This window comes from Glandiceps talaboti, chromosome 1 (genome assembly GCF_964340395.1).
Source record: "Glandiceps talaboti chromosome 1, keGlaTala1.1, whole genome shotgun sequence".
NCBI lineage: Eukaryota > Metazoa > Hemichordata > Enteropneusta > Spengelidae > Glandiceps > Glandiceps talaboti.
In genome coordinates, this window is record NC_135549.1 from 10,481,554 (window position 1) to 10,505,799 (window position 24,246).

Consider the following 24,246-nt stretch of genomic DNA (forward strand, 5'->3'; position numbering starts at 1 on the left):
CGTATCACAAGAGATCCCTCACTCCAGCTTACATATTCATTAAAACTCCAAAATAATACCATATTATGATATATGTGATTATCATAAAATATTGTAATTGAACACAAATGTTCCTCTCTTCCAAAAATAAAATATGTAAAACCCTTGACCTTTACAAATAAGTACGAAATGTAGCCATCAATTTTCTCTCATTCATAGTAACATAAGCATGTTATTTCCTTCTTACAATATTCTCTCCTGGGACACATTGTAGCCTGAGTAGATGACATGGCAATAAAGGAGGCAAAGGGTGAATCCACCGGCAACAACCATAATGAACACTATTTCGAAAACAATTATAAACTCTGGATCCAAAAATATTTCATGCAAGCGCCTTGTAAACATAGCTATAGTCGGGATGGAAAACTCTTCAGATACCAACATGTTTGTAAATTTAATTCCATTTACCTGGGGTGTTTTTTGTGTTTTGTATTTTGTGTTTTGTGTTTTTTTTTCATTCATCGACAAAGTTGTCCGTAAGAATTTCAACAGTTGTTTTCAAATCATTTGTGATGTATACCGTTTTAATATAAATTTTATTCATTGATATTCAAAACAACTTATTCACATAAAATGATTGGTTCGCTTTATCTCATTGCTACATCACTTACAAAATACAACCAATCTTCTCCAAACCATTTTATTCAAAACCATTGCTCATCTTTTCCGAGGATTTGTATCACACGCTTGGGTATACATTTTGATATAAAACAATTTCATTTGCCATTCAATTGACGATTAGCCAAATATACTGGTACCCTGGAATGTAAAATGGTTTGTTTTCAAGTTATACATTCGATGCATGTTTTCTGACTGAAAAAAAAGAAGAAGACTTTTCTGGCTAGAAAAACTAGAAAAAGACGTTATTAGTCACGCACCGTTAGACGATATTATTATCATTTTAATTATTAACTTTGTTTCAGGATAAACGTGACCGGAAGGTCAGCAATGCCATACCAAAAACCACACAGGTGGAATTCATTAATACAGACATTAAATACTACGCAATATAGAAAGAATAAAGATTGTTGAAGCTTTAAAATTTACCACAAGAATCTAAAAATTAAATATTTCAATGAAATTTCTTGGCAAGTTTAATAGATAAATTTTACCAAAAAAACAACAAGTCTTTCTACCACAGCTTACATGAATTAATACGTGTACCGTGTGTTTGCTTATTGAAGTGAATCCAATGTAACTAGAATGATCGGTACTTACGTCACAACTTGATGGAAATTTATCCATGTGCGTGCATTTTGCTAATGAGATATATAAGGTGTATTGAGAGTGACGGTTGAATTTATTATATAGCTAAATTTCCAGTACAAATATGTACAATACGACTAATTTACACAAGGTAGGTAATGAATATTGAGACCTAATATTTTTTTTCTTGCTGAACAATGATAAAATAGTAGCCTCACTCTGTGTATATGAACCAATCATACATACGGAAACCACCTCCACTGTACTGTGTAGTTGGTATAGTAAAGCTAAGCCTAGCCCATACATACAACTCCACATGTGCCCAGGTTCTGTGCGTACAACAGTGAAATGTGGATTACGATAACAATACATGGGTTACTGCCATTTATATTTTATTAGTATTAATCTTTCATTATTACTCATAATCCACACGTCACTGTATGTGAAACGTCCACTCTGAAGAGCAGGTTGTCTAATAAATTACGTTCTTTGCCCATTGTTATGCTAATGTTGTAATAACATTACCATTAGAAGGCTGTTGACTGTTGTAGCAACAGATTGTATCACAGCAAGTGGTACTTTGAGTACATCCGCCAAAGGGCACTACTTTCATAATTCATCGTATACGGGTATCTTTTTCTCCGGATTTTCCCTCCTTCAATATTCTTCACAAATTATACTGTTCAAACATTGTCTTTGTGTTTATATTCTGTATATTGAGGAATATTTTTTCTCGCTTAAGGGGCTATTTTCTTTCGGCGGACGGAGAGAACACATCCCAAGTGCGATCGATTACTAGGCAAGTGAACTTCCCTTCGAGAGAAGAAACTTAGAGCAGATATTACCAACACGGAATGTTTGCGTATTTGTAGAGATTATGTGATTTCTATCATGTTTTAGTCGTCGGTTTGAATACACCACAGCTGAAAATTCAACGCTGTCTCGTCCATTTTGACGGTAAGTTTAAGTAATCTTTAGCGATCGGTAGTTTGGGCATGATGGTTTGGGTCAGTAGTAGTGTGGCTGTTCAGAGATCGAGAAGAGACACACAACCTCGTCGAGTGGCGCGGCCTCCGTTCCCTGCTGTCACGTTGCCGTCAAACTTGTATGAAAAGTCGTTTGTCAGTATGCCTTCATTACCATGTATTATTATGTGCAGTGGTGATTCCAGTCTGTTTTTGTCACCGTTGTGATACGCATTCGATTCGTAGTGACTGTCCGTCAACTTTATCAAGGCTAGACGTCCACATCCCGGGTGTACTTTGATAAATAAATAAATTGATAACAAACTACACTAGCGTAACTAAACAACCATCATTATGTCTGCACCTTAACCCACACACTGTTGTCACAAAATCTAAATGAATTTATAATGGTACTGAATTACAGAAAAGTAATAATAATAAATCATTGCACTATTTATCGGATATTCACTCCAGGACCTGAGGAACAATACATGTGATTATATTCCAGTATACCGTATTATTGTTAAAATACTATTATAACTGTATATCGTCTATTGTAAGAGTTCTGCAAATCTTGTTTATTAATTTAATATAGTAAAATATAACCCAAATATCCATAATTAAGTCGAATAATTGAATTATTACAAGCATTGTATATTGTCATCAGCCAAAATAACACAAACAACTTTTTTTCACTATGTATAACAATGTAAACAAAGTAGATGTATACATGATACCAAACTGGAAATGTGATCATAATGTGGAAACTTATACCGTCTTTATATATTTAGTGGGTCTGAAGTGAATGTAATTGATAAATATTATTAATGTAATTAATAAATATTAATACTTGGTGTAATTAATAAATATTAATACTTGGTGTAATTAATAAATATTAATACTTGCACTTGTTTGTCAAAAAAAAACTTGTAGCATTTGATTATCAACATTTTGTGAAAACAAAAGTTAGGAAGACATTACAAATTTGATAATTGTTTTTGATATTATAAAGTAATAATTCTGACAACTAATGTTGCAAATGGTATCACATATGTAACCTGAATGTTTGCATTATGAAATGTTTTATAATAATCAATTGATTTTATGAATATTATACAATTTGTACAATAAGTTTTAATTTTCCATTTTAACAATACACAGGGATATGGCAGACGACAAGAGTACAGCAGACAGCCAAGAGCTGAAGAGTACTGTTGAATCAGTGTCAACAAAAGGAGAGTCCAAAGATGAGGATAATGCAAGTAGAAGTGAAGAAATTGAAAAAGATCAAAGTAATAGCATAGAAACGGGAAGTAAAGTAGAAAACCAGGATTTGGAGAGTGAAGTAGAAGAAGATGCCAAATCTACCGGGAGTAGCAGCCGAGGGCCACCGTCCAGGGGATCTAGTAAAAGTAGCAGGGGAAAGAAGAAGAGAAAATCTACAGAAATGAAACCAGACATGCATAAAGTAACTTTGACTGTAACAATAGCCAAGGCAATACCAACGTGTAAGTCACCATAATATTGTCAAATGTTGTCGTTTATTTTGATACAATTAAATTTTACACATGGTTTACAGTGTGTGTGTGTGTGTGTGTGTGTGTGTGTGTGTGTGTGTGTGTGTGTGTGTGTGTGTGTGCGCCTGTGTCTGTGTCTGTGTGTGTCTGTGTGTGTTTATGTGTGTGAAGATGTATGGAGAGGGATTTTTTTAATGTGCTGACCTCAGAAATATCTTTTTGTTATGAATTATAATTAGTATATGCTCACAATCATATTAAAGTTTACTTTAGCTCTGTCAATTGTGTTTTCAATAGCCCACGTACTGTATGGTATTGTTTGGTGAGCTACTAGTATATTGGTATCAGCCAACCTCTACTCTTTGGTGAATAATTTGTTTGAAGAGTAAACAAGTGCTAACATTGTGTGTATTGTATCATTTACAGTGGAAGAAGAAGGCTTTCGTTTAGAGGATATGGTGAAAAAGAAGAAGAGAATTGTAGAAGCTCCCAAGGCACAGAATTACTACCATTGTAGTTATTACTTATTACCTGATGATAGTGATCCCACTAAAACTGATGTTGTCACATTTGGTATGGCTGCCAAGATTTATACAGAACATGAATCCAAAGTATTGAAAACTTGGCAAGAAGGGGAACACACCTGGGTTGCCTGGTCTCACAGGTTAGTCATTTTAATGGGTACATTAGTATGAACACACCTGGGTTGCCTGGTCTCACAGGTTAGTCATTTTATTGGGTACATTAAGTATGAACACACCTGGGTTGGTTACATGTCTTATTGGTTAGTGATCTATTTGGGTAATAAATAAATAAATAAATAAAACATTGAATATAATGGCCAGGGCTCGAATTTAACTTTTGGGCTTGGTAATCAAATTTATTCAAGTGAAATATGTTTCAGCTACATTTACATTGGTCTCACAGTCTACCACTATATAAATTTGGTAGTCTAGATACAATGTTAATGTTTAGTATTCTATATGCCCTTGACTAAGTACTGCTAATTTTGAGCTCAGAATGGTAAAATTACAAGACTCGGAGAGCTTTGAATGTTGTTTCTCAGATTGGTGTAATTTAATTCAAGAGTTAGTTGGCCAACCACATACTTTTTTATAGAAATCTTACGTTATTTTTGCAATTTTCTCTTTTCAGTCATACATTAACTGTTACAAATGAACTACTTTTGAAGTTATTCAACCATACACTAGAGCTGCGTATTTGGGACAGCAAAGAGAAAGTCTCACCAAAAGCCCGCTTTGACCGTCCTAAAGCATTTCGCCTTCCTCAAGCCAAATCAGGAGAAGATCCTGATGACGTTGGTGGTGTTCGATCTTTAGTTATGAAGCAGTCACAAAGTTTTATTGCTATGCAACCAAAGAAGTCTTTTATCAGCCGTCCTGTTCCACAAAATGGTCCTCCAGAAATGCAAATCAATTGGAAAACAGGTAAGAGGGTGGTATTTGTAACCACAGTGCTATAGTTTGAAAATTATTTATGTTTTATTCTTTATGGCTGTTGCCATCTTCTTTTGGCATTTCTAATTTTGAGGTGTAAGGTAGCAGATGTTGGTATCAGATATTGTTAAAAGTCCAATGTTGGAATCCCGCATTCTTGCATTAGTGTTATCTTATCAGTGGAGCCATAAAGATTTGATAGAATCATTCTTTTGTTCAGGACCAATTTTTGTAAAACTCTTTATCTGTTAAACAACTGTACTTCTCACTCAAATTTTAATTCTTATCTAACATGAGCTTGTGAAAAGCAATTTTCATACAAATACTGCTAGATTCCATGGATACCATCTGATTATGGTGATGATGATGATGATGATGATGATGATGATGATGATGATGGGAAATGTTTTCTATGTACAAAATGTATATACTGTGCAGCTTTGCTTATAAAACTTAATTCTATCAATTAAAAAATGAACAATTCAGCTAAAACAATTAAATGCATATAAAAGGTACTACACTATGTATAACAGTAACATACAGACAAAGCACTGTTTGTCTGAGTGTATTTCCTAATAATAATATTTTGAGATCTGGGTATTTATTTGACATTATATAGTCATACTAGGTAGTGTACACCTGCAGGTGTGAGTTATGCCAAAGTTTCAGAACAATTCTATAGATATTATGTTAATGTTTATGTTATGTTATAATTCATCCCTAGATGCTAAAGGCCGTCCAATTCGTGAAATGAAAGAGTCAGAACACAGCATTGGAACACAGAAAACTACGTCAGATACGTCAGTTAAATCCAGTGGTCAGCAAGCATCGTCTCAGAAATTAGATGCTGCTGGTGACGTACCAGATGAAAATCCACACACTCTTATGTCGGTACCGATGTCATTGTCGTCAACAGAACAACAACAGCAACAAGAGGATGTGGTCATCAAGTGAGTTACACGCAACTGATATTATTTCATTCATTAGACACAAATGAGTATTAGTTACATATCTATCTAATATTTGTTTCACAGTTAGGAATATCAAACTAGTAGGTATTATTTATCCCATTCTCTGTGAATGTTCATCATTTATGTATGATGTGAAATATACAGCTGTTTTATTATGATTGTCATAGCTTCTTTGAAAGCATATGACAGTTATGATGATAAATTACTTAGCAACATTCATAAATCTAAGTGATGATTTGACGTGCAAAGCAAGATGAATTTTGGACAGTACAATATAGTTACTTAGAAATGGTAAATTGGAAATGAATGTGACATGTTGATTTGTCTACGACTGACCTTGATCTCTCATTGATTCAGCATTCATGTCTTTCTCCTCATCCAAGTAATTAAACCATTGTACGATCAAGGTGTGTAGTGGATGGATGGAAACTTCGATTTTGTTTCCAATTTTCTGTTCCAAAGCAACTACTGTATGTTTTACTGTCCTATTGATTATTGGAACAATGAACACTATGTTCTCAAACATTAATTTTCATTACCCTAGGTCAATAAAACTTTGGGTTATTTCTTTTATTACCTATCATCAGATCCTACAGTAGGCTGGGTAGACTTGCTGGCGCACCAGCTGCTAGTGAAGTCAAACAACTGAAAAAGCAAATAAGAGAACAACAGCAAAGACAGAAAGAGCAGGCGAAGAAATCAGAAAGTACTGCGAAGATGAAAGAAGGCAGTAGTCATGGCGATATCAGTAGAAAGGGTAGCAGGAAGGATAGTCGGGGTAAAGAATCTACTGGCAAGAGAACTGAAGCTGTACCAAGCTCTGCACCAGCTGCAATGGGTAAGTCAGTAATAGTATGGTTAACTCTGCTTCATTTTGGAATTCTCACCAGAGGCCATTGTAGTATCCCTCCTGTGTTTATTTTTTAAAATAACAACAATACAGTTAATCGTAGCAATATATTCTCACTCAAAAATTTATCATTACATATTTTGCAGGGAACACTGCATTTGAATCCTACACCTTAACATAGTGTATGTATACATTGTTTTTTTTTTACACATACCAATCTATCTGAATTGAGTAGATTGAAAGAGGGGAATTTTTCAGTAAATACATCTTAACAAAATCTTTCACCATTGATTACAGGCAAAAAAGGTCAGAGAGAAACGCTTCAACAGAAAGAAAGTAAACGCCGAGTCAAGAAAGCTGAAGCAGAAGCTGCTGCCAAAGCTGCATACATACGGGAACATGGAAACTGTTGTATACCAATTCAAATGAAAATATTGTTTTCTGGTGTCAAATCTGTCACTAATCGTTTAACACAACCAGTACAAGGAATAGAAGATGTTTTCATCACTGTATCTCTTGACGGACCTCTCATGTCTGAAAACCAAAAACAAGAACTAAATCCATTGGTGATAAAGGTCAACTATGCAACTAACTTACCCTCTACGCCTTTGTTATATGATGAACTTGACAAGAGATGTTTACCTGTTTACTGTAAATATAAATTCTATAAACAACCGGAACATAAAAGTATTGGTCGAAGTCATTCCAACACAGTCTACTGGGAAGACACTAATGTGGTTCTCTTAGGTAAGATGTTGATATTGCCGCATATCAGATGTCGATCAATATTTTCAGTGTTTACTTGTATTTCTTACATGGCAATTCATTCAGTGTTTTGAAATTCTCAACATTTTACTGGTATTGTATCTTTTGAAGTCTTGTAAAGTTAAACTATGAATGAGCTGAGAGACTTGCTTTCAAAGAAACATTTTTTTTATGTGTTTGATGACTTTCATACTTTATACCAAACTTTTTACATTAGATATACCGTTATACCTCTTATTGCAGTATGATATTCAATTAATGTTTGCCAAGGATTTCAAGAATTTTGTAAGCTTCACCAACAAATTATGTAAAAGTTCACTTCTCATTACATTGTATCATTATTATCATCATCATAGTGTCAATGAAGTGCCCTTCAACAGCTGACATACACTGAATAATAATGTTTAAGGTGTTTTATTGTGACTTGCCTACGATGTATGTAAAGTGACTTGCCCACAGTGTATGCACAAAGATGATTAATATTTGCCTACAATGTATATACAATGACTTGCCCAGTGTATGCACAAAGATGATTGATATTTACATAGAAGGAATTGAAATATGCAATTATATGCTAATTGTGATTGTGACAACCTCAATAATTGCGTAGTCTATGAGATGGTGTGTCATTAGTGATGTATTGATGTGTGACCAGTAGCTGATGAAAACAATCCCCTAGTGTCTTGATCTTTCAAATTTAGTAACAGTTTCTTTTCAGCAATTTTACTGTTGTATTGTCCATTTCCCCTATCACAAAATTAACCTTATTGATTCTGATCCAACAGATCAAAAGCCCACCTAACAGTTCCAGACAAAAACACACATGGTCACAAAACACCCCTTTGAATTCAAAACACAAAATACTCATGAAACAGTAAATAGACTCTTGAATTTCCATTACTTAGATACAATGTGCACGCAGTCATGTCACCCACATATTATTACAAGTAACAAGTAGACCTTTGAATTTCTATAACTTACACACAACCTATTCATATTTGATGTCACGTTTGTGTATTTAGGTACATTAGATGATGGTGGAGTTAGGGAGTATCTTAGTGGTCCACCACTAGAAATCGAGGTTCATGATAGAGATCGTAAAGAAGAAGAGATCAAACAAGACCCGACCTTATTTGGTGAAGATGTTGAAGATGATAAAATAGGAAATGTTGGCATGGTTACAGGTAGGTACATGTAAAACAAAGTGTCTGTAATCTGTTGACAAAATTATTAAATGTGTCATCACTTATGTTGCTCTTCATTATGAAAATGTGTGTATACATTATCACGTCTGTCATTCTACACCACTAAAAGGTGTGTACATGTCATAATTTCTGTCATTCTACATGACTAATGGAAAACCTCAAAATCTTTTCATAATATATTCTTAATATATTCCAGTGTAAAAAAGGGGGGGGGGGGTGTATACCGGTAGTATAATGACAAGCTACACACATCTCATGAAAATAATCCTATTAAAAAATTATTTTGTGATTTCTTTGTTGAAATCTTGATCTATTCACATCATAATTACATGTTGTCATTTGTTGGTGCATTTCAGGCAAGAGAACCTTACATAATCCATTCAGAGGGAGAGACCAGCCATGGGATCCATATGGTATTGCCAAAATCAGCATGGCTGACTTACTCCTAGGAGAGAAAATTCTGTATCTGAATGCTCCTGTACACAGCTGTCAGATTCCAGACCAGATTGGATTCCAGGTAGCTAGGGATGGAAGGCTTGTAGGAATACCAAATGCAGTAGATGGACCTCGTAAGTAATGACAAATGTTGTACAGTCAGTAGTCTAGGTAATATTATGAATGAATTAGATTTGTATGTGTATCATCAGTATACATGAAATAACAAGGTATGTTGTAAATTTTTGATGAATGGGTAAATTATATCATTCACATCATCAGAGAGCACTGAAGTCATCATATTGGTTAAGTACATGATGATTAAAAGAGCACAGTAAAGTTTGAACTAAGTAACCATTGGCGACGGTCACTTTGACATGTGAGTTTTGATGTGTACAGTTTATAGTTCATCAATGTCTTGTATTATCACTAGGTGATCTGCCACTACCAATGGGACATTATCTAGAGTCAAATTCTCACATGAAAGTCCGTGTTGAGATCACTTATCCTCTGACAACACCTAAAGAGTTACAGAAGAAAGCAGAAGTGGAAACTCCCAATGAGGTGAGATATGCTAAGTTATACATATAGTTAACCAGCAAACTGTATGAACCATTACAGATTGAAACCAAAGTAGTATAGTTATCGTGTAGGTTTAAAATAACATGGTATGACAACAGTAATGTAGTGTTCGACTGTGAATCTCTTCATAAGTCATCAACATTAATTAAAATACAGTACATTTCTATATTTGATTACAAATAATTTGTATTATAGTTATATCATTTAGATTCAAATAGTAAAATTTTACATGTTTTCTTAAAGTAAATACTTGTTTGATATCAGTATACTGTATCAGTACAACAATCAGGGGGTTGATATTTGCCCCCCCCCCCCCACCACCACCACATAATTTTTGTTTCAACAATTATTTAAGATGATTCAGTACTAAATATCAATATCAAAACTTGTCAAATTCACAAATTTTAAAGTATTGTTTTTCAAATTTTAAAACTGTCAATAGCTACTGATACATACAATACTGTTATACTTACCTGATAATAAACACAAACTGTTTGATTTCACTAATGTTTCTATGTTATGTACTAGGTATGTGTATTACATGTCTACATTCTGTACTTGTGTTCTTCATTTCAGTGTCCATTTGCCCGTATAGTGTACATGTTTGAATATAACAACACCAAGTTCCTGAATCATCTGCAAAGTTTGGTGACAGATATCAATGCCAAAGCTCTAAATCTGGACTCTATGCCAAAACATGTCATTGAAGCTGCTTTGTCAACATACAAACTCTCTGAGTAAGTAAGACAAAAGTGTATTCATCAATGTTCAAAGACTGTCATACACTAGTCTCCTTGTCAACATGCAAACTCTTGGAGTAAAGTCACAGAGTTTACATGATGTCTGTGTCAGTCTTCATAGGTGATGGCAAAAACATGTCACTGCTTTGTCAACATACAAACTCTCGGTGTATTACAGAATTTATGTATGCCACACCCTATAGCCTCCATATCAACATACAAACTTCATAGCATGGACAATGGCGTGAATTGTCTATGCAGTGTAAGTCACAAAGTTTATATATCAATGTTCAAAGGCTATGTGAAAACATGTCATCCAAACCTTCCTGTTACCATATAGACACTTTGAGTAAGTCACAAAGTTTGTGTATCAGAGGTGAAAGGTTATCTCCAACGTAATTCAATGAGGCTTTGGTGCTTAGCAATACAAATTTCTTGAGTTTCCTGGTAACCGTTATAAACATTGGACCATTGAAATGGAATCTTACCAATGTTTTTAGACAATATCTCTGTGTGTGCAGATGGATGGATGTTTCTTAGATTCTGTTTGGATGGGTTGGTATGTGTGTGTGTGTGGTTGGGTTCCTTCTGTATATAATGTATATGGTAAAATATCTGGTTGTGTATATGTGTTGCATATTGGTTTGTACATGTATACTATAGAAATGTGTGTGTGTGTGTGTGTGTGTGTGTGTGTGTGTGTGTGTGTGTGTGTGTGTGTGTGTGTGTACAATAGTTCATTGAATCGCTTTAATGAATACTCTTCTGGAATAAACACTCAGCAGCACAAAAAGTGTTAGCTTTCAAAATCACTAATATTTTCATCCTCTTCAGTTTTCTTGTGTAACATGATTAAAGGTAACTTTCCATATTAATTACAGAGAGCAACAAAGAAGTCGTACCCTGGACATAGTGACAGGCTTTCAAGTCATGGATGGAGAAATACATATATTTGTACTTGAAGGATTGAGAGATGAGGCCATTCATAAACTATGGCACACTTTACCAAGACCAGTTGCTGATGGTAAGTCAACCATCTGTAATATGTTATCTTAGTAAGATTTATACTGATGGTGATGTGGTATATTTTGTATGGATTTTAAAATTGTTTTAATAGCCCATAACATATTCTCTAGAAATTGCTCAATGTCGAAGCCTATTACTTTTAGTAGTTATGATGGTGAATACAATTATGCGTAAATTTAGTGCAATTTAAAAAAAAAGAAGAGATTTATATAATCTTGTATATGTTGAGGGATTCTAAACATATAGCTAGAAATCATTGCATAGTCGAAGTTGAAATGAAAAATACAGACATACACAGACAAACAATGTAGTTAAATCAAATGTAACGTTAATTTATTCCAGACATTGCAATGTCTAACTTAATATTTGTGTATATTTTTCCTTTCAGAATACAGTGTGTTTGAGGCCCTGTACAACTCGGATATGATGTTCAGTGAAAGACAGTATGCAAGTTTGGATGTTGATTTGACACGTGTACGTTTACATGAACCACTGTCTGTTATACTCAAACAACCATTGCTGTACATCCGTGATATGGTACCTAAACCGTGTCTGGATGCCATCATTAAACTAGACCAGGTAAGAGTTTTGTGTAGGGTTGAAGACTTCCTACTATTGTTGATTTCTTCATGGGGTGGGGGTGGGGGTGGGGGTGGGGATGTCAAAATTGGATGTTACCTTCACAATGTATGCTGACATAGCCAAGTTTGACTTGTTATTCTGATGTTGGTTATACAAAAAAAATAAATCAGAAGAATTATATTTTAATGTTGGAATTTGCACTTTTCACTTTTTGCAGATAACTCAGATGAAGAAGCTACGTGATGTAACAAGGAATGATTTATTTCCTACAGCTGAAATGATTCTATCATTGAGTCGAGAGTTTGGTGTACCATTAACCACTGCTGACTTTGAAGGTATGATATCTACTTTGATGATACATTGAATTAAAGCCATTGTAGTGAGAGTAAACCAAACAGATTTGGATTCATCATATATACTATAGTATCAACAAATCAGGCCACAATTACATCCTAAATGATCATCATACAGTGTCATGTATTAATGTTTGTATTGTTATTTGATGATACAGAACTGAAAGACATCGGTGGTACTGAGACTGAAATGACCAAGACAGAAGAGAATACAAGGGTTCTACCTCATACCAGTAGAGACTGGACACCTATAGATATGTACAATGAAGACTATCTACTCTACTTGGAGAATAAATCTAGAACACATAAACAAAACTTTGTCAGGGGAAATATTGTAAGTATAAACTATATTTATACTACACCAGTATTGTTACCCGCAATAAACTATTTAATTGACGAAGGTGGTTGTGAAAAGTTTTAGTACGGTCTGTGATGTTTTTTTTTAGTTTAATTAAAGCAAGAATTCTGCTCCTATCTTTAATAGCAGCATTTACAGATTTTAAGATATATACTTAAAATTCTGGTCCTTGTAGCATATATGAATTGTAAATCTTTACCTGTTTAGAGAATGTACCCCTTGATAATCATATTCACAAATTTGATGGTTATTATTTTTTTGAAAAATTTAGGACTTTGTACATGAACTGAGCAAAGGTAATCAAAAAGAGAGACCAAAGACTATAGCTGCCATACCAATGAATGGTGTGGCTCATAACTACAGCACACAGCACCTTATCTCTACGGAGCAAGCCAGAGAGAAACTACGAGAGGAATTACGCAAGGTATGTTAACATTTTTATCCGTTTACAAAATTCACAATGCATGTCTTGATTGTATTGTGTACTGTAGACATTTGAAACTCACTTGTTGTGTTAGAACAGTGAAACAAGTGATTGAATTATAGTTTGATGTAATCTGTGTATTGACAACAGAGTATGGAGAAAAGAGAGGACTCCTGATTTGGGAATAAGAAATATGAACTTTGACCTGTATTATACACCAAGCTATATACAAGATATGCATTTGTCATATGTATTTGTCATGTCACATTATGCTTTTTTCTAACCATTTCAAATGTGATAAGCACCAGTCATGGTATCGTCGTCCCTTCTCTACACCAGTGTCTGATGTAGCTGACTTTTTTAAACATATAGGTACCATAAATGATACAAACTTAAAAGAGTGCTGGGGTTGAGATTCAACTTTGATGTATTGCGTACCGTTATCCTTATTCAAATTATTGCTATTTTTTGTAGGATCCTCAGCATCTGTATACCTACTGCCAGGACTATAACTCTGCAACTGTTGTACCCATCAATGTGGAAGCCACAAAGAAAGCTACAGCTGCTGCCTTGAAGGCAGACTGGAGGACAACAGATGGTTTTGTGTATCCAGGGATGAGAAATGCATTGGATTCTAATATTCATCCCCAGAAACCTCATATAGCAAGATGTGATGAATTGACAGAGGTTTGTATGACTCTCTTTGTGAACTGGTTGTGTTTTATATAGTACAAACATTGCTTTAAAATTGCAGTCTTTTTTAAAATGGCAGGAAACAGATATACTCTGATAAGTGGTGGTTCACCTAAAATTTGTATAAAGTTATCTCACACAGATATCGACACTCTGTACATGAAGATAGTATAGGAATGTTGTATTTGAAATACTGAGAAGGTAATATCCAAATTATAATGACTACAATACATTATGTTGTATTTCAACAGACATGGAGAGAGAATATCCTACACGACAATACACTGAAACCAACCCTGGAACGGGAAAGAGCAGTATGGAGGGATAGACATCAGGATTTCGATGTTTGGTCCAAAACTAGGGGACCATTTGCTCCTCATCCACCCATCACTATACACCTTGCTGGAGATACGTTGTCAAGGGAACAGGAAACTTGTGCCAAACTAGACGACAACAGATGGAAGTCCAAAATCATTGTAGATGATGTTCAAATGAAATTCCATCGCTGTGCTCCAGATACAGAACAAACATACAGAGGGCCTATGGCTAGTAATCAGCTGTCTAAACTTGAAGGCTTGTTGAAAGACGATCCAGCTAAGATTGGATTAAAGAAAGCACCATTCCTTCATGACATACCACCATTGTCTGTTGTACTGAATCCCAGTGTAGATACCAAGGCAAGACTAATGGGAATAACACCTGAAGCAGCAACAGATGATCAAGGTCAAAGTTCACGACATGGATATAACCCTGGTCCATATGAAGATATCAGCTGGGGATTGCCACAGAATAGAATACCAATAAAAGATATGGAGCACGCCAAATTTGCAGCATTGAAAGGTCATGATTTCAGGTACATTTACTAGAATTGTCTTAAATATCATAACATACTTGTATTGACTTTTATTTTGAGTTTGTTTGGACTGGCCAGTGCATAATGACAATGATGCCCCATGATTCAAATATATTTGTATGCCAGTGTACTATATATTTAATTAATAACGCTTTGTATTTAGCAGTGTTCCTGCAGAGTAACCCATAGTACAAACCCCAATCACAAAACATTCAAACCATTTTTTTGTTGAGTTCTGTTACTCCTCAGAGTTGGCTGACAAATGTACAAAATGTTTGAACTTTTATACATCCAGATCAAGACCTAATACAATTTTTTTTGATGACTCTATAAATAGCAGCTTATACAAGTTTGCAAGATTACCATTATTAATGTTTCCTAATGTTTTGTTTTTTGTCAGGTTATACCACAAAGAACGGCATGCATTGAGTCGTGTACCTGTCAAACCACTCTCCAAGGAAGAGCGAGACAACCATTTGTTTAAACTGGGTGCAATACAAGATTATCGTTATTCCCAGCTTACATCGGGTAATATTTGTTATCGACAACCACAGCCATCCATCAGGCCGGCACCAGTCCACACTGAATTCTATTACCCCGACAGAGATCAATATGCAGAGAAACCAACGTGTAAGAAAGGAGCTGCAGAATTGGAAGCTATCAAAACTGTGTAAAACAAAACAACCAACGTGTGAATAAGCTATTGTGAAATCGGAAGCTATAAAAAACTATGTAACAGATAGAACTCTGTCCTTCTTCATTTGAAAGCCAATACTGGTACTGAGCATTAGTGTGAATTGTGTACTGTATTGCCAAAGATGAAATCAGTGTGAACAAAGAACACTGTGAGAAATATGCATGAAAAGAGTGCAGCTGAGTGCATTTGTCCCACCACCAATGTGCCCAAAACACATGTAATTATTTTTTGCCGGTTTTTAGAATGTCTTTCAATTTTTTGATAGCAGAGATATTTTGTTGTAAATAATTGTGTATTTACATTTGTATAATGTATTATAAAATAATGAAGTGAACAGATACTTGTATTTTAATAGGTGTGAATGTTAATATGCATGGTGCAAGATACAATGAACTTGATTAGGGAACTCCAAAACCGTCCATTCAAATTGTTACATATTTAGAGTAACCTGTTGTTTTGTGTTCTTCCAAAATCTAACAAAATCATGATTAAGAGAAATTGCGTGTACAAACATTCCAATTTAAATAAAAGTATCTACATTTTTAATGAAAGTTTTGTGTAATTCTGTTCTTAAACTATCCCTGACCTTTGGTACCCAGACTAATATGTTGGTCAATAATGCGTTACTGTATGGTATGTTGTCATGCAAGTGACATGATATTGTGTGTGGGGTCAAAGTACTGATGTGTACACCAACACATAGCACTATTAAAATGATGTGTTTCACAAACAGATTATTGATGCATTGCAATGACTTGATGCAGCAAACTGGTATTACACCAAGAGGTTTTACTGAGGCACACTGGAGAAAAATAAACTTGTCTGATTCTAGAGTTCAAAAGATCTGTCTACAGTACTGCAAAAAAGGGTGTTTATACCATAGGCATGAAAAGATGGCACTTTTTACAACAGGGTGTAGTTTTCCTTGAAATGCCACAAGAAAGCCATCAACAACTAATGGTGAAATACACGACTATCTTAGTTTCTCTCACCCAACTGTCAAAGCTGCACATCTTATTTTCTTTTGCTGTCTGTACAAAGTTAGTATCAATAGTGTTAGGATTTACAAACTTGACAGTTGAACCTCAGTTTGTTGGGACACAATATGACATTAAATTTACTGTTTCATATACATGTGTAACATAACAAAAGACAAATTGTTTTAAAGTTTGAGCTTTTAATTTTATTCATTTTACACACTCAAAAGTACAAATATATTCAAATAGTTTAAGCTTTTATATTGCTATAGATGAAAACACATATTGCAAAAGTTTGCATTGATGGTATATTTGATGAAAACAAATTATGGCAGTTACAGTACCGCCATCATATAGATGGGAGTTCAGAAAGTTAAATGTCTATCTAAGACTAAGTTATGCTTTCCAATAGTATCATAGCCAGATGCACTAACTCAAAGGAATCGCTTATGCAGAAAGTATGTTAATTTTAGGCCATCATGTTTTCATAAATTACTCAACAAACTATCATTGGGATCTAGTTACTATCCATGGTTTTGTCACACACTGTCCAACATTATATCAGCTGTATGTAGTAGTAAGCCCATAGTCTTGTTGTCATGAATTGTCCAACATAACATCACCTGTAGTTATCCCTTTAGCCTTGTTGTCACACACTATCCAATATAGCATCATCTGAATGTAGTTCTATAGTAGTAAACCCATAGTTTATTGTCACACAGTGACACTGTCCAACATTACATTGTCCATATGTAGTTGTAAGTCCTTCGTCTTGTAAATTTTCTCCACTAAGATCAATAAGCAGTGGCTGCATACATATGCATGCAATGTTGTAAACTATCAGACAACATCATGGCCAATTTGTCATCGACATCTTTTCTATGCAATATGTTGATCATGGCAATAGAGTTGTCACAAATTGTCTCACATTGTAACACTTCTGTATAGTTGTTGACTAGCCATGACTTGACTGTAAATGTTTCAACATAGCATCACTTCCATGTAGTTGTTGGTCGTGGTCTAGTGTCTCTGTTACGCATTGATAATGATGCCATACCAATGCGACTCTTTGAATCTCTCTCCAATACTTCAGACTGTGCTAACTCTTCATCATATCTGAAAGGGAAAAGATACCACTAAGTCTAAAGTCTATGGTACTACATGTATGTGTTATGTCATCTTCATCAGTTCATATCAATGGTATAAGAATACTCATGGTGTAATGTATGTCTGGAGTCATAATGGGCAAATGGTTAGATTGGTCGGCTTGGAATCTGCAGGTTACATGTTTGAGCCTCGCCACTTTTATTTGTTTCTAAATGACCAAGTCCTTGGGCAAAATTTGAACCAGGATTATGCCTCAGTCAACCAAACTGTATAACTGGGGAGTTTGAAAGGATATGGGTGAAATGTAAATGATAATCCTATGCACTTATAGAGGCTGCAATGGATTGTATGCTCCCCAAAGAGTTGAGGATGTATAAAGTGCAGATACGCCATCATGGGACCGGTCCATGACTGGGGTAATAATTGTAAAGTGCTTTGACCACAGTATGGGAAAGTGCCAGACACAAACTAACATTATAAATGCTATTCATTCATTATGTGACTTGTTTTACAAACTGTCGACTTTACCACAATGACCAATATTCTTTAAATTTGAATATTCAACTGCTTGAGTGTGGTATATAAAGCAAAAAAGAAATCACTCCAATACAAAATATCACTCAAACACCACTATTTGCTTTAATATCACCTAGATTGTTCTAATACAAGAATGGACAATAACTACTAGTAGATACTCACAACAGTTCATAGTTTCCATAGCAATCTTTCGATGGTACTTTGTTCCACCTCACACTGTAATTTAAGAAATTTTATTACACAATTAGTATCTCTCTGTAACAAACGTGTTTTGATAATTTAGGAACCCTTAATAACTGCAATACTGGCTTACATCATAATAACAAACACTCTGAAAAGTACTGGCCATGAAATGCATCATCACAGGAAAGTAACCCATGAAAACTACCAATATTCTGTGACCTGTGTGTTGCTTGGTTGAATCATATATTTTCATGAGTTGTGCAATAACAGTTCTGTAGGGTTTGTGAAATGAATATTGCCCTGAAATTATGATAAATATACTTACTCTGCTATTTCTCCATTTGGACAGACAATACTGATAGTATCATTGACCAAATTGTACTTCATAATACGATCATTTGCTGTAGTGGATGTAAGGGATGGAGACGCATTCACCTGCAAGTACAACAATAGTGTTATTGCTTGTTGACAAAATTCATCTTTCAATGTATGTTAACATGAGGGTATTGTTACGCTGAAAGGTACTGAGTGTTGGAAGTGAAATTTGTTATCATTTCACTGTTTTTCCCTAACATTTGCATGCACCTATAAATGAAATCACCTTTGTTGACAACAATTGATCTCTCATATCAACATATTACTGTGTGACAAAATAGAGTAACTTCTGGCATTTACGAACAGGGATTCTTCCTATAAATTCATAGTTTCTGGGGCTACATATTTTATACTTCCTTATGGCTGCATCTATCCTGTTACACTTTACTGATCTCACATATATCATCATGTATGATGGCATGGCCATAAACTGTAACCCACAGACAACTATTCCCTCTATATTATATGCTTCCATTCATTGGCTTTTTTCTGTCCTATTGAACTGTATGAATGTCTATTTACATTGATAATTAATATGTAACAATCACTGACCTCAATCAACCATGGTTTCAAATTATCATCTATGATAATATCATAACCATAGCATTCAAAGCAATGTCTGTCATTAGCCATCACACCCTGTAATCAAATCAAATGTCGAATGAAACATACAAATATTGCTGCCAAATGTCAGGTGCATGTGAAAATAAAGATTTAATTTGTCATTCAAATTGTGCATATAAAACTTGACAGACTGGTTATATAAATAATGTATGGTTACACAAACGGTTGGTAATTCTATGATGAGAAGCCCAAAGTAGGGATGTGACAAATATGATTGGTAATGTGCATAAAGTGATATTTAGAAATCCACCTCCCCGACCCCACCACAGTCATGAAATGTGGATAACACTAATATACAGTCAAGAGAAAAGACTGACAGCACAAGTCCTGAGATGATTCTTTGTATTGCACATGGTTTTGGTTCTTCTTGATAAAGTGTAACCCTTTTTATCAAATACAGAAAAAACTTACAGACACAGCTTTCAGAGAATGAACAATGCACCAGTACATCTCATCAAAGAGTCTGTCAGTGACCTGTAAAATATCAGAATCCAAAGTTAAAACATGTAAATGGGATGATATTGAATGAATCTGAAAGTTTTCGTAACAGTCCCTTTGTATTGATTCACATGTATTACAAGTCACTGTATGTTGCTGAACACTACAGTTTCTTATAAATCAAGCAACATCAGTAATGGAATACATTTCATTTAACAATTTGTTAATAACTAATCTAGATTATCTCTTTCACAAGATCTCCAATTTGAATCCATAAATGAATTAATATAATATCGAATTACTAAATTTTATTATGTTCACTTTTGACAAAATTGCATTTAATTGATGTATGACTATGGTGGTTATGTACAAGTAAATGTACTTCATGTAAAATCAGTTGACACATTTTTATACCTCATAGATCTCTCAGGAATGGAAATATTACAAAAATCACCAAATTCTGACAATGTATTAAAAATAAATCAAGTTGTGTTACTTATTTTCTTATATTTACACAGGAAAAGTTTAATTTTGAAATAGTTGATCTCCTTACCTCTTTACCTCGTGTTCCTTCAAGATAAAATTTCAGATTGTGAACTGTCCATTTTCCACCATGATTGGGATTATAGTCCTCCTACACAACAATGTAATATAAGGAATATTTAGAATAATGTATCACTGCAAGTGTGTTTTTAACTTCAGTCATAACATTTTATCTTGCCAATATATAGTAATGTAATTACTCTTTATCTAAAGATCTCAGTTTGTAACATTTGAACAGATAGTAAGACATTTTATATGCTTATTGGTGTCTGATTGTAAACGAGTGATAGCACACCAATAGAATTTGGTATCACAAATACACACACAAACAAACAAACACACACACACACACACCCCTCCCTTTAAGTACATTACATGTGTTATTGCATTGCCATACACATTTTTTTCTATAACTGTATACCCTATGCAAAATACAAACAAACACATCATCGTCGTCGTCGTCGTCGTCGTCGTCATCATCGCCGTCGTCGTTGTCGTCGTCGTCGTCGTCGTCATCGTCATCATACAAACGTTTACCAAAATAACTTGTCAATGTCATCTTCCTATAACTGTCCAAAGTAACCTTACAGAAAAGGCTTCTTAGCTATTTCTACTTGTGATGATTACTTACCCCATGTTTTTGTATAGAGACATTGGTCAAATGTACAAACATATTATCTAACTCTGTGGTATTAGGTGTATACTTCACTGTACAGAATCTACAAAATCCTAGTTTATATCTAGGTGAAGAAAACACAAAACTAGGATCAGAATATTGATAGTTACAACCTGAACAGCAGTCACAATGAAACAAAGTTCAGAATATTGGCTATATAGTTACAACCTACAGAGCATGCAGGCACTCACGAAGGTTACAATATTTGACATCATCGGTATCAAAATCTAAATATACATTAGAGCTCAGTCAAATTTTCCAAATCAAATTTGACTACTGAAATCTGGAATTTTCATCACAATATATCAAATTAGGTGCTATAGTATAGTGATTAGAAAGTACTGGTAATGCTGATTAGCTAATATGTGTGAATCTGATAAGTTGGGAACTCACATATAGCATTTCAAAGGTCTGTATGAAGTGACCAAAATATAGAGTCTCAAATCAAACTTCTTTCCTCCAATAAGTAATGGGTTGTCGATATATTTTGAAATGACGTAAGCATCTTTAGCTGACGGAGCTGCAAATCTACAAAACCAAACCAAAACACAATAATTGAGTAAGTATATCAGTCATAATATGGTGATATCAACAAACAGCAAGAATTATATGACTGGATCTGGTCTATTGGTAGTTATAAACTTTTGATAAACTGCATCATTTATTAAGACACACATTGTCAGCATGACTACTTACGTTGATGTTCGACTATCTCTAGACCATTTCTTCAGTTGTGATAATCTATTGATCAAAAATATACCAATTCCTCTTGCTGTAAGAATAAAGAAAACATGTGAATAAGGTTTAGGTATTGGGTAAAACTTTAGTATTTCATCATGATAGGAAATAAATATAGGAAATAAATATATATATATAAACACAGGAGCTGTAAAGACAGACTGATTAATGCATCATTACAACATCTATATATTATATCTTTGTCATTCTCATTGTACAAAATACAACCATATTGGATCAGATTCAAATTGTCATCATCATTGACATAATTTTGCCACTTTAAGGAAAACTTCTTGACACAATGGTAAGAACACTCCTTACAGATTTATGTAATAACTGTTGATGCATGACATAGCTTTCATAGCTATTGACTTTATTGAATTTCAAGCATGATCTAGTTATGACATCATTTGTCTACCTTTGCCTGTAGGTTTCATAATCCAAGTACTGGACGGATTCTTTCTGAATTCTTCAACAAAAAGATTGTAATCAGCTGGCAAAAGGAATGTTACAGGCAGAAAATCTGAAAACAAAATATTTCACAATTAATATTGAAAACTTTGTAAAAAGAAATTTGTTATTGAAAAATTTCCTTGATTTTAGTTTGATTCATAGCTTTTAATATGAAAGTGGCTGTTTGCCTGGATCGTACTTTTAACATTTTAAAAGTTACGAGGTTAAATACTCATGGCTCCTGATACTATTCTAGCATGATGAGCACATGAAAAATTATTATTGTATGTAGCCTGTCATCACTATAAAAAACGGCTTCCATTTGTGGGTACTTTATTTTTTATTTTCTTTGACATAAAATAATATGCATTTTATAGACTTAATAATATAAGTGTAGATTGTCACAATAGTAAAAGTTGAAATCCTATATGGCCATGCATTAGCTGTTACCATCAATATGAAATAATGTACAAATAAATATGTAAGTACTCACCTAGATGTATATATTTGCCATTTTCATCTTTTTCTGCCAGTGCACTCCCTTCTTTTTCTAAATCTTTACGATATCTCTTGATATTTTTCACCATTAAATCTTTCCTGGTCAGTTCATAGTGATTTGGATAGTGATTTATTATTCTACACAAAAATTACACAAAAATTAAAAATAGAATTTTATTTTGTATTGTTTTTTCAAAGGCTCACTGTGTATTTTTAAAGGCTGATATTATGCCATCCAAAAGAAAAGTTGTACACATTCAAACAGAAAATGAATGATTGTTATCCTGGGTCATTCTATAATGCATGTCTAATATCATTTATATATTCTGTAGTGTTCAAAACAAGAGTCAAAATATTATTCAGAATAGCCATCGTTTCACCACTTTTTTTCTTAAATTAAGCTATGCATGTAAAATTTTATCATCCTCAAACTTTTTTGTTCATTCAGTCAGACATTACTCATGACATACAGCATTGACACTACTCATCTTGACTTTAGTGACAAGTCCCCTCGGGCCCCTTCTGTCATAAGTATATTTTTTGACTGAATGAGGAAAATTATAAAGTGACAATGACAAAACAATCTCTCCAATAATCATTCATAACACCTGGACAAATTTATATCCGAACAAGAAATAGTTTCAAAATTATGGATATTTTATTTAATCGTGGCCAGATTATTAAAACTGATGTTTTAACTGCACTTACTGGTCATCTTGGAGTCTGTAACCTGTATCAACACTAAAAATGTTTCGTGTGGTCTGTACACTGGCCCTGTCAATGGAATGTATTATTATGTTGAGAGAGAATCATACAAATTGATGTAACTGATGTATACAAACAATCAATGCACATAATCTATAACATACAGTAGCGAAAATTTAGGGAATGAGAGATAAACTAAAATGACTACTGTAATAATTATCAAAGGCAGCACAATATGCGTGGCTACGTCTGATAATGCGTTCACGAAACTGAGACTGGTTGAAATTCACATACATGACTATCTGTCATCAATCGTAAACTTACCAGTAAAAATTCCAGTCTTCGTCTTGAGACGCTTGGACCCACCCACGTTTTTCAAAGTTTCCTAAAAGAACCGACTTGTCCATGTCACAAGCCCACCTGACTTTCGGTGTTGACATCGTAAAAAGTATATCTCCTTGTTTCTTATAAAGTTGTTAAAAACTGTTTAGTAATCTCACGATCTCAGATATGTAGTTGCTTCTTCACAACTACCAAAATAATGTATCCGCACGCTGTCATTTAATAGACGAATGTAGTGCATATCATCTGTCCGTTAGAGTATGTAAAAAATGTGTTTATTTTGTTACTTATTTCGTAATATTACCTATAAATAATATTAACACCGTGTTTCT

General features: G+C 34.2%; 2 protein-coding genes across 2 annotated transcripts; one reads left to right on the plus strand and one right to left on the minus strand.

Annotated features, from left to right (window-relative positions):
* The first annotated feature begins 1,332 nt into the window (after positions 1-1,332).
* LOC144437742 (uncharacterized) lies at positions 1,333-16,265 on the plus strand. The gene is made up of 20 exons (XM_078126757.1): positions 1,333-1,396; positions 1,988-2,202; positions 3,372-3,718; positions 4,154-4,391; positions 4,883-5,175; positions 5,909-6,134; positions 6,743-6,993; positions 7,303-7,752; positions 8,793-8,954; positions 9,332-9,544; positions 9,844-9,974; positions 10,569-10,729; positions 11,614-11,756; positions 12,147-12,337; positions 12,558-12,675; positions 12,852-13,027; positions 13,323-13,475; positions 13,950-14,162; positions 14,420-15,021; positions 15,422-16,265. Exons 3-20 carry the CDS (start codon positions 3,376-3,378, stop codon positions 15,693-15,695), a joined length of 4,338 nt encoding a protein of 1,445 aa, XP_077982883.1. The 5' UTR covers positions 1,333-1,396; positions 1,988-2,202; positions 3,372-3,375; the 3' UTR covers positions 15,696-16,265.
* Positions 16,266-16,923: 658 nt separating this feature from the next.
* On the minus strand, positions 16,924-24,078 carry LOC144437320 (polyglutamylase complex subunit TTLL1-like). The gene is made up of 13 exons (XM_078126246.1): positions 23,897-24,078; positions 23,576-23,641; positions 22,863-23,005; positions 22,335-22,439; positions 21,875-21,950; positions 21,572-21,706; positions 21,134-21,242; positions 20,513-20,593; positions 19,933-19,995; positions 19,450-19,536; positions 18,848-18,957; positions 18,502-18,555; positions 16,924-17,811 (listed from the first exon to the last, which is right to left on the minus strand). The coding sequence occupies exons 1-13, from the start codon at positions 24,010-24,012 to the stop codon at positions 17,688-17,690; spliced, it is 1,269 nt and encodes a 422-aa protein (XP_077982372.1). The 5' UTR covers positions 24,013-24,078; the 3' UTR covers positions 16,924-17,687.
* Between the last annotated feature and the right edge of the window lie 168 nt (positions 24,079-24,246).

Excerpts from the sequence above, each read along its gene's own strand:
- LOC144437742 (XM_078126757.1), top strand. The coding sequence starts at position 3,376 with ATGGCAGACGACAAGAGTACAGCAGACAGCCAAGAGCTGAAGAGTACT. Across the intron at positions 9,975-10,568 it reads AAGTGGAAACTCCCAATGAG|TGTCCATTTGCCCGTATAGT; the intron begins GTGAGATATGCT and ends TCTTCATTTCAG. Across the intron at positions 13,476-13,949 it reads TACGAGAGGAATTACGCAAG|GATCCTCAGCATCTGTATAC; the intron begins GTATGTTAACAT and ends TATTTTTTGTAG.
- LOC144437320 (XM_078126246.1), bottom strand. The coding sequence starts at position 24,012 with ATGTCAACACCGAAAGTCAGGTGGGCTTGTGACATGGACAAGTCGGTT. Across the intron at positions 22,440-22,862 it reads TGGCAAATATATACATCTAG|ATTTTCTGCCTGTAACATTC; the intron begins GTGAGTACTTAC and ends TTTTGTTTTCAG. Across the intron at positions 21,243-21,571 it reads AGACCTTTGAAATGCTATAT|ATATAAACTAGGATTTTGTA; the intron begins GTGAGTTCCCAA and ends TTCTTCACCTAG.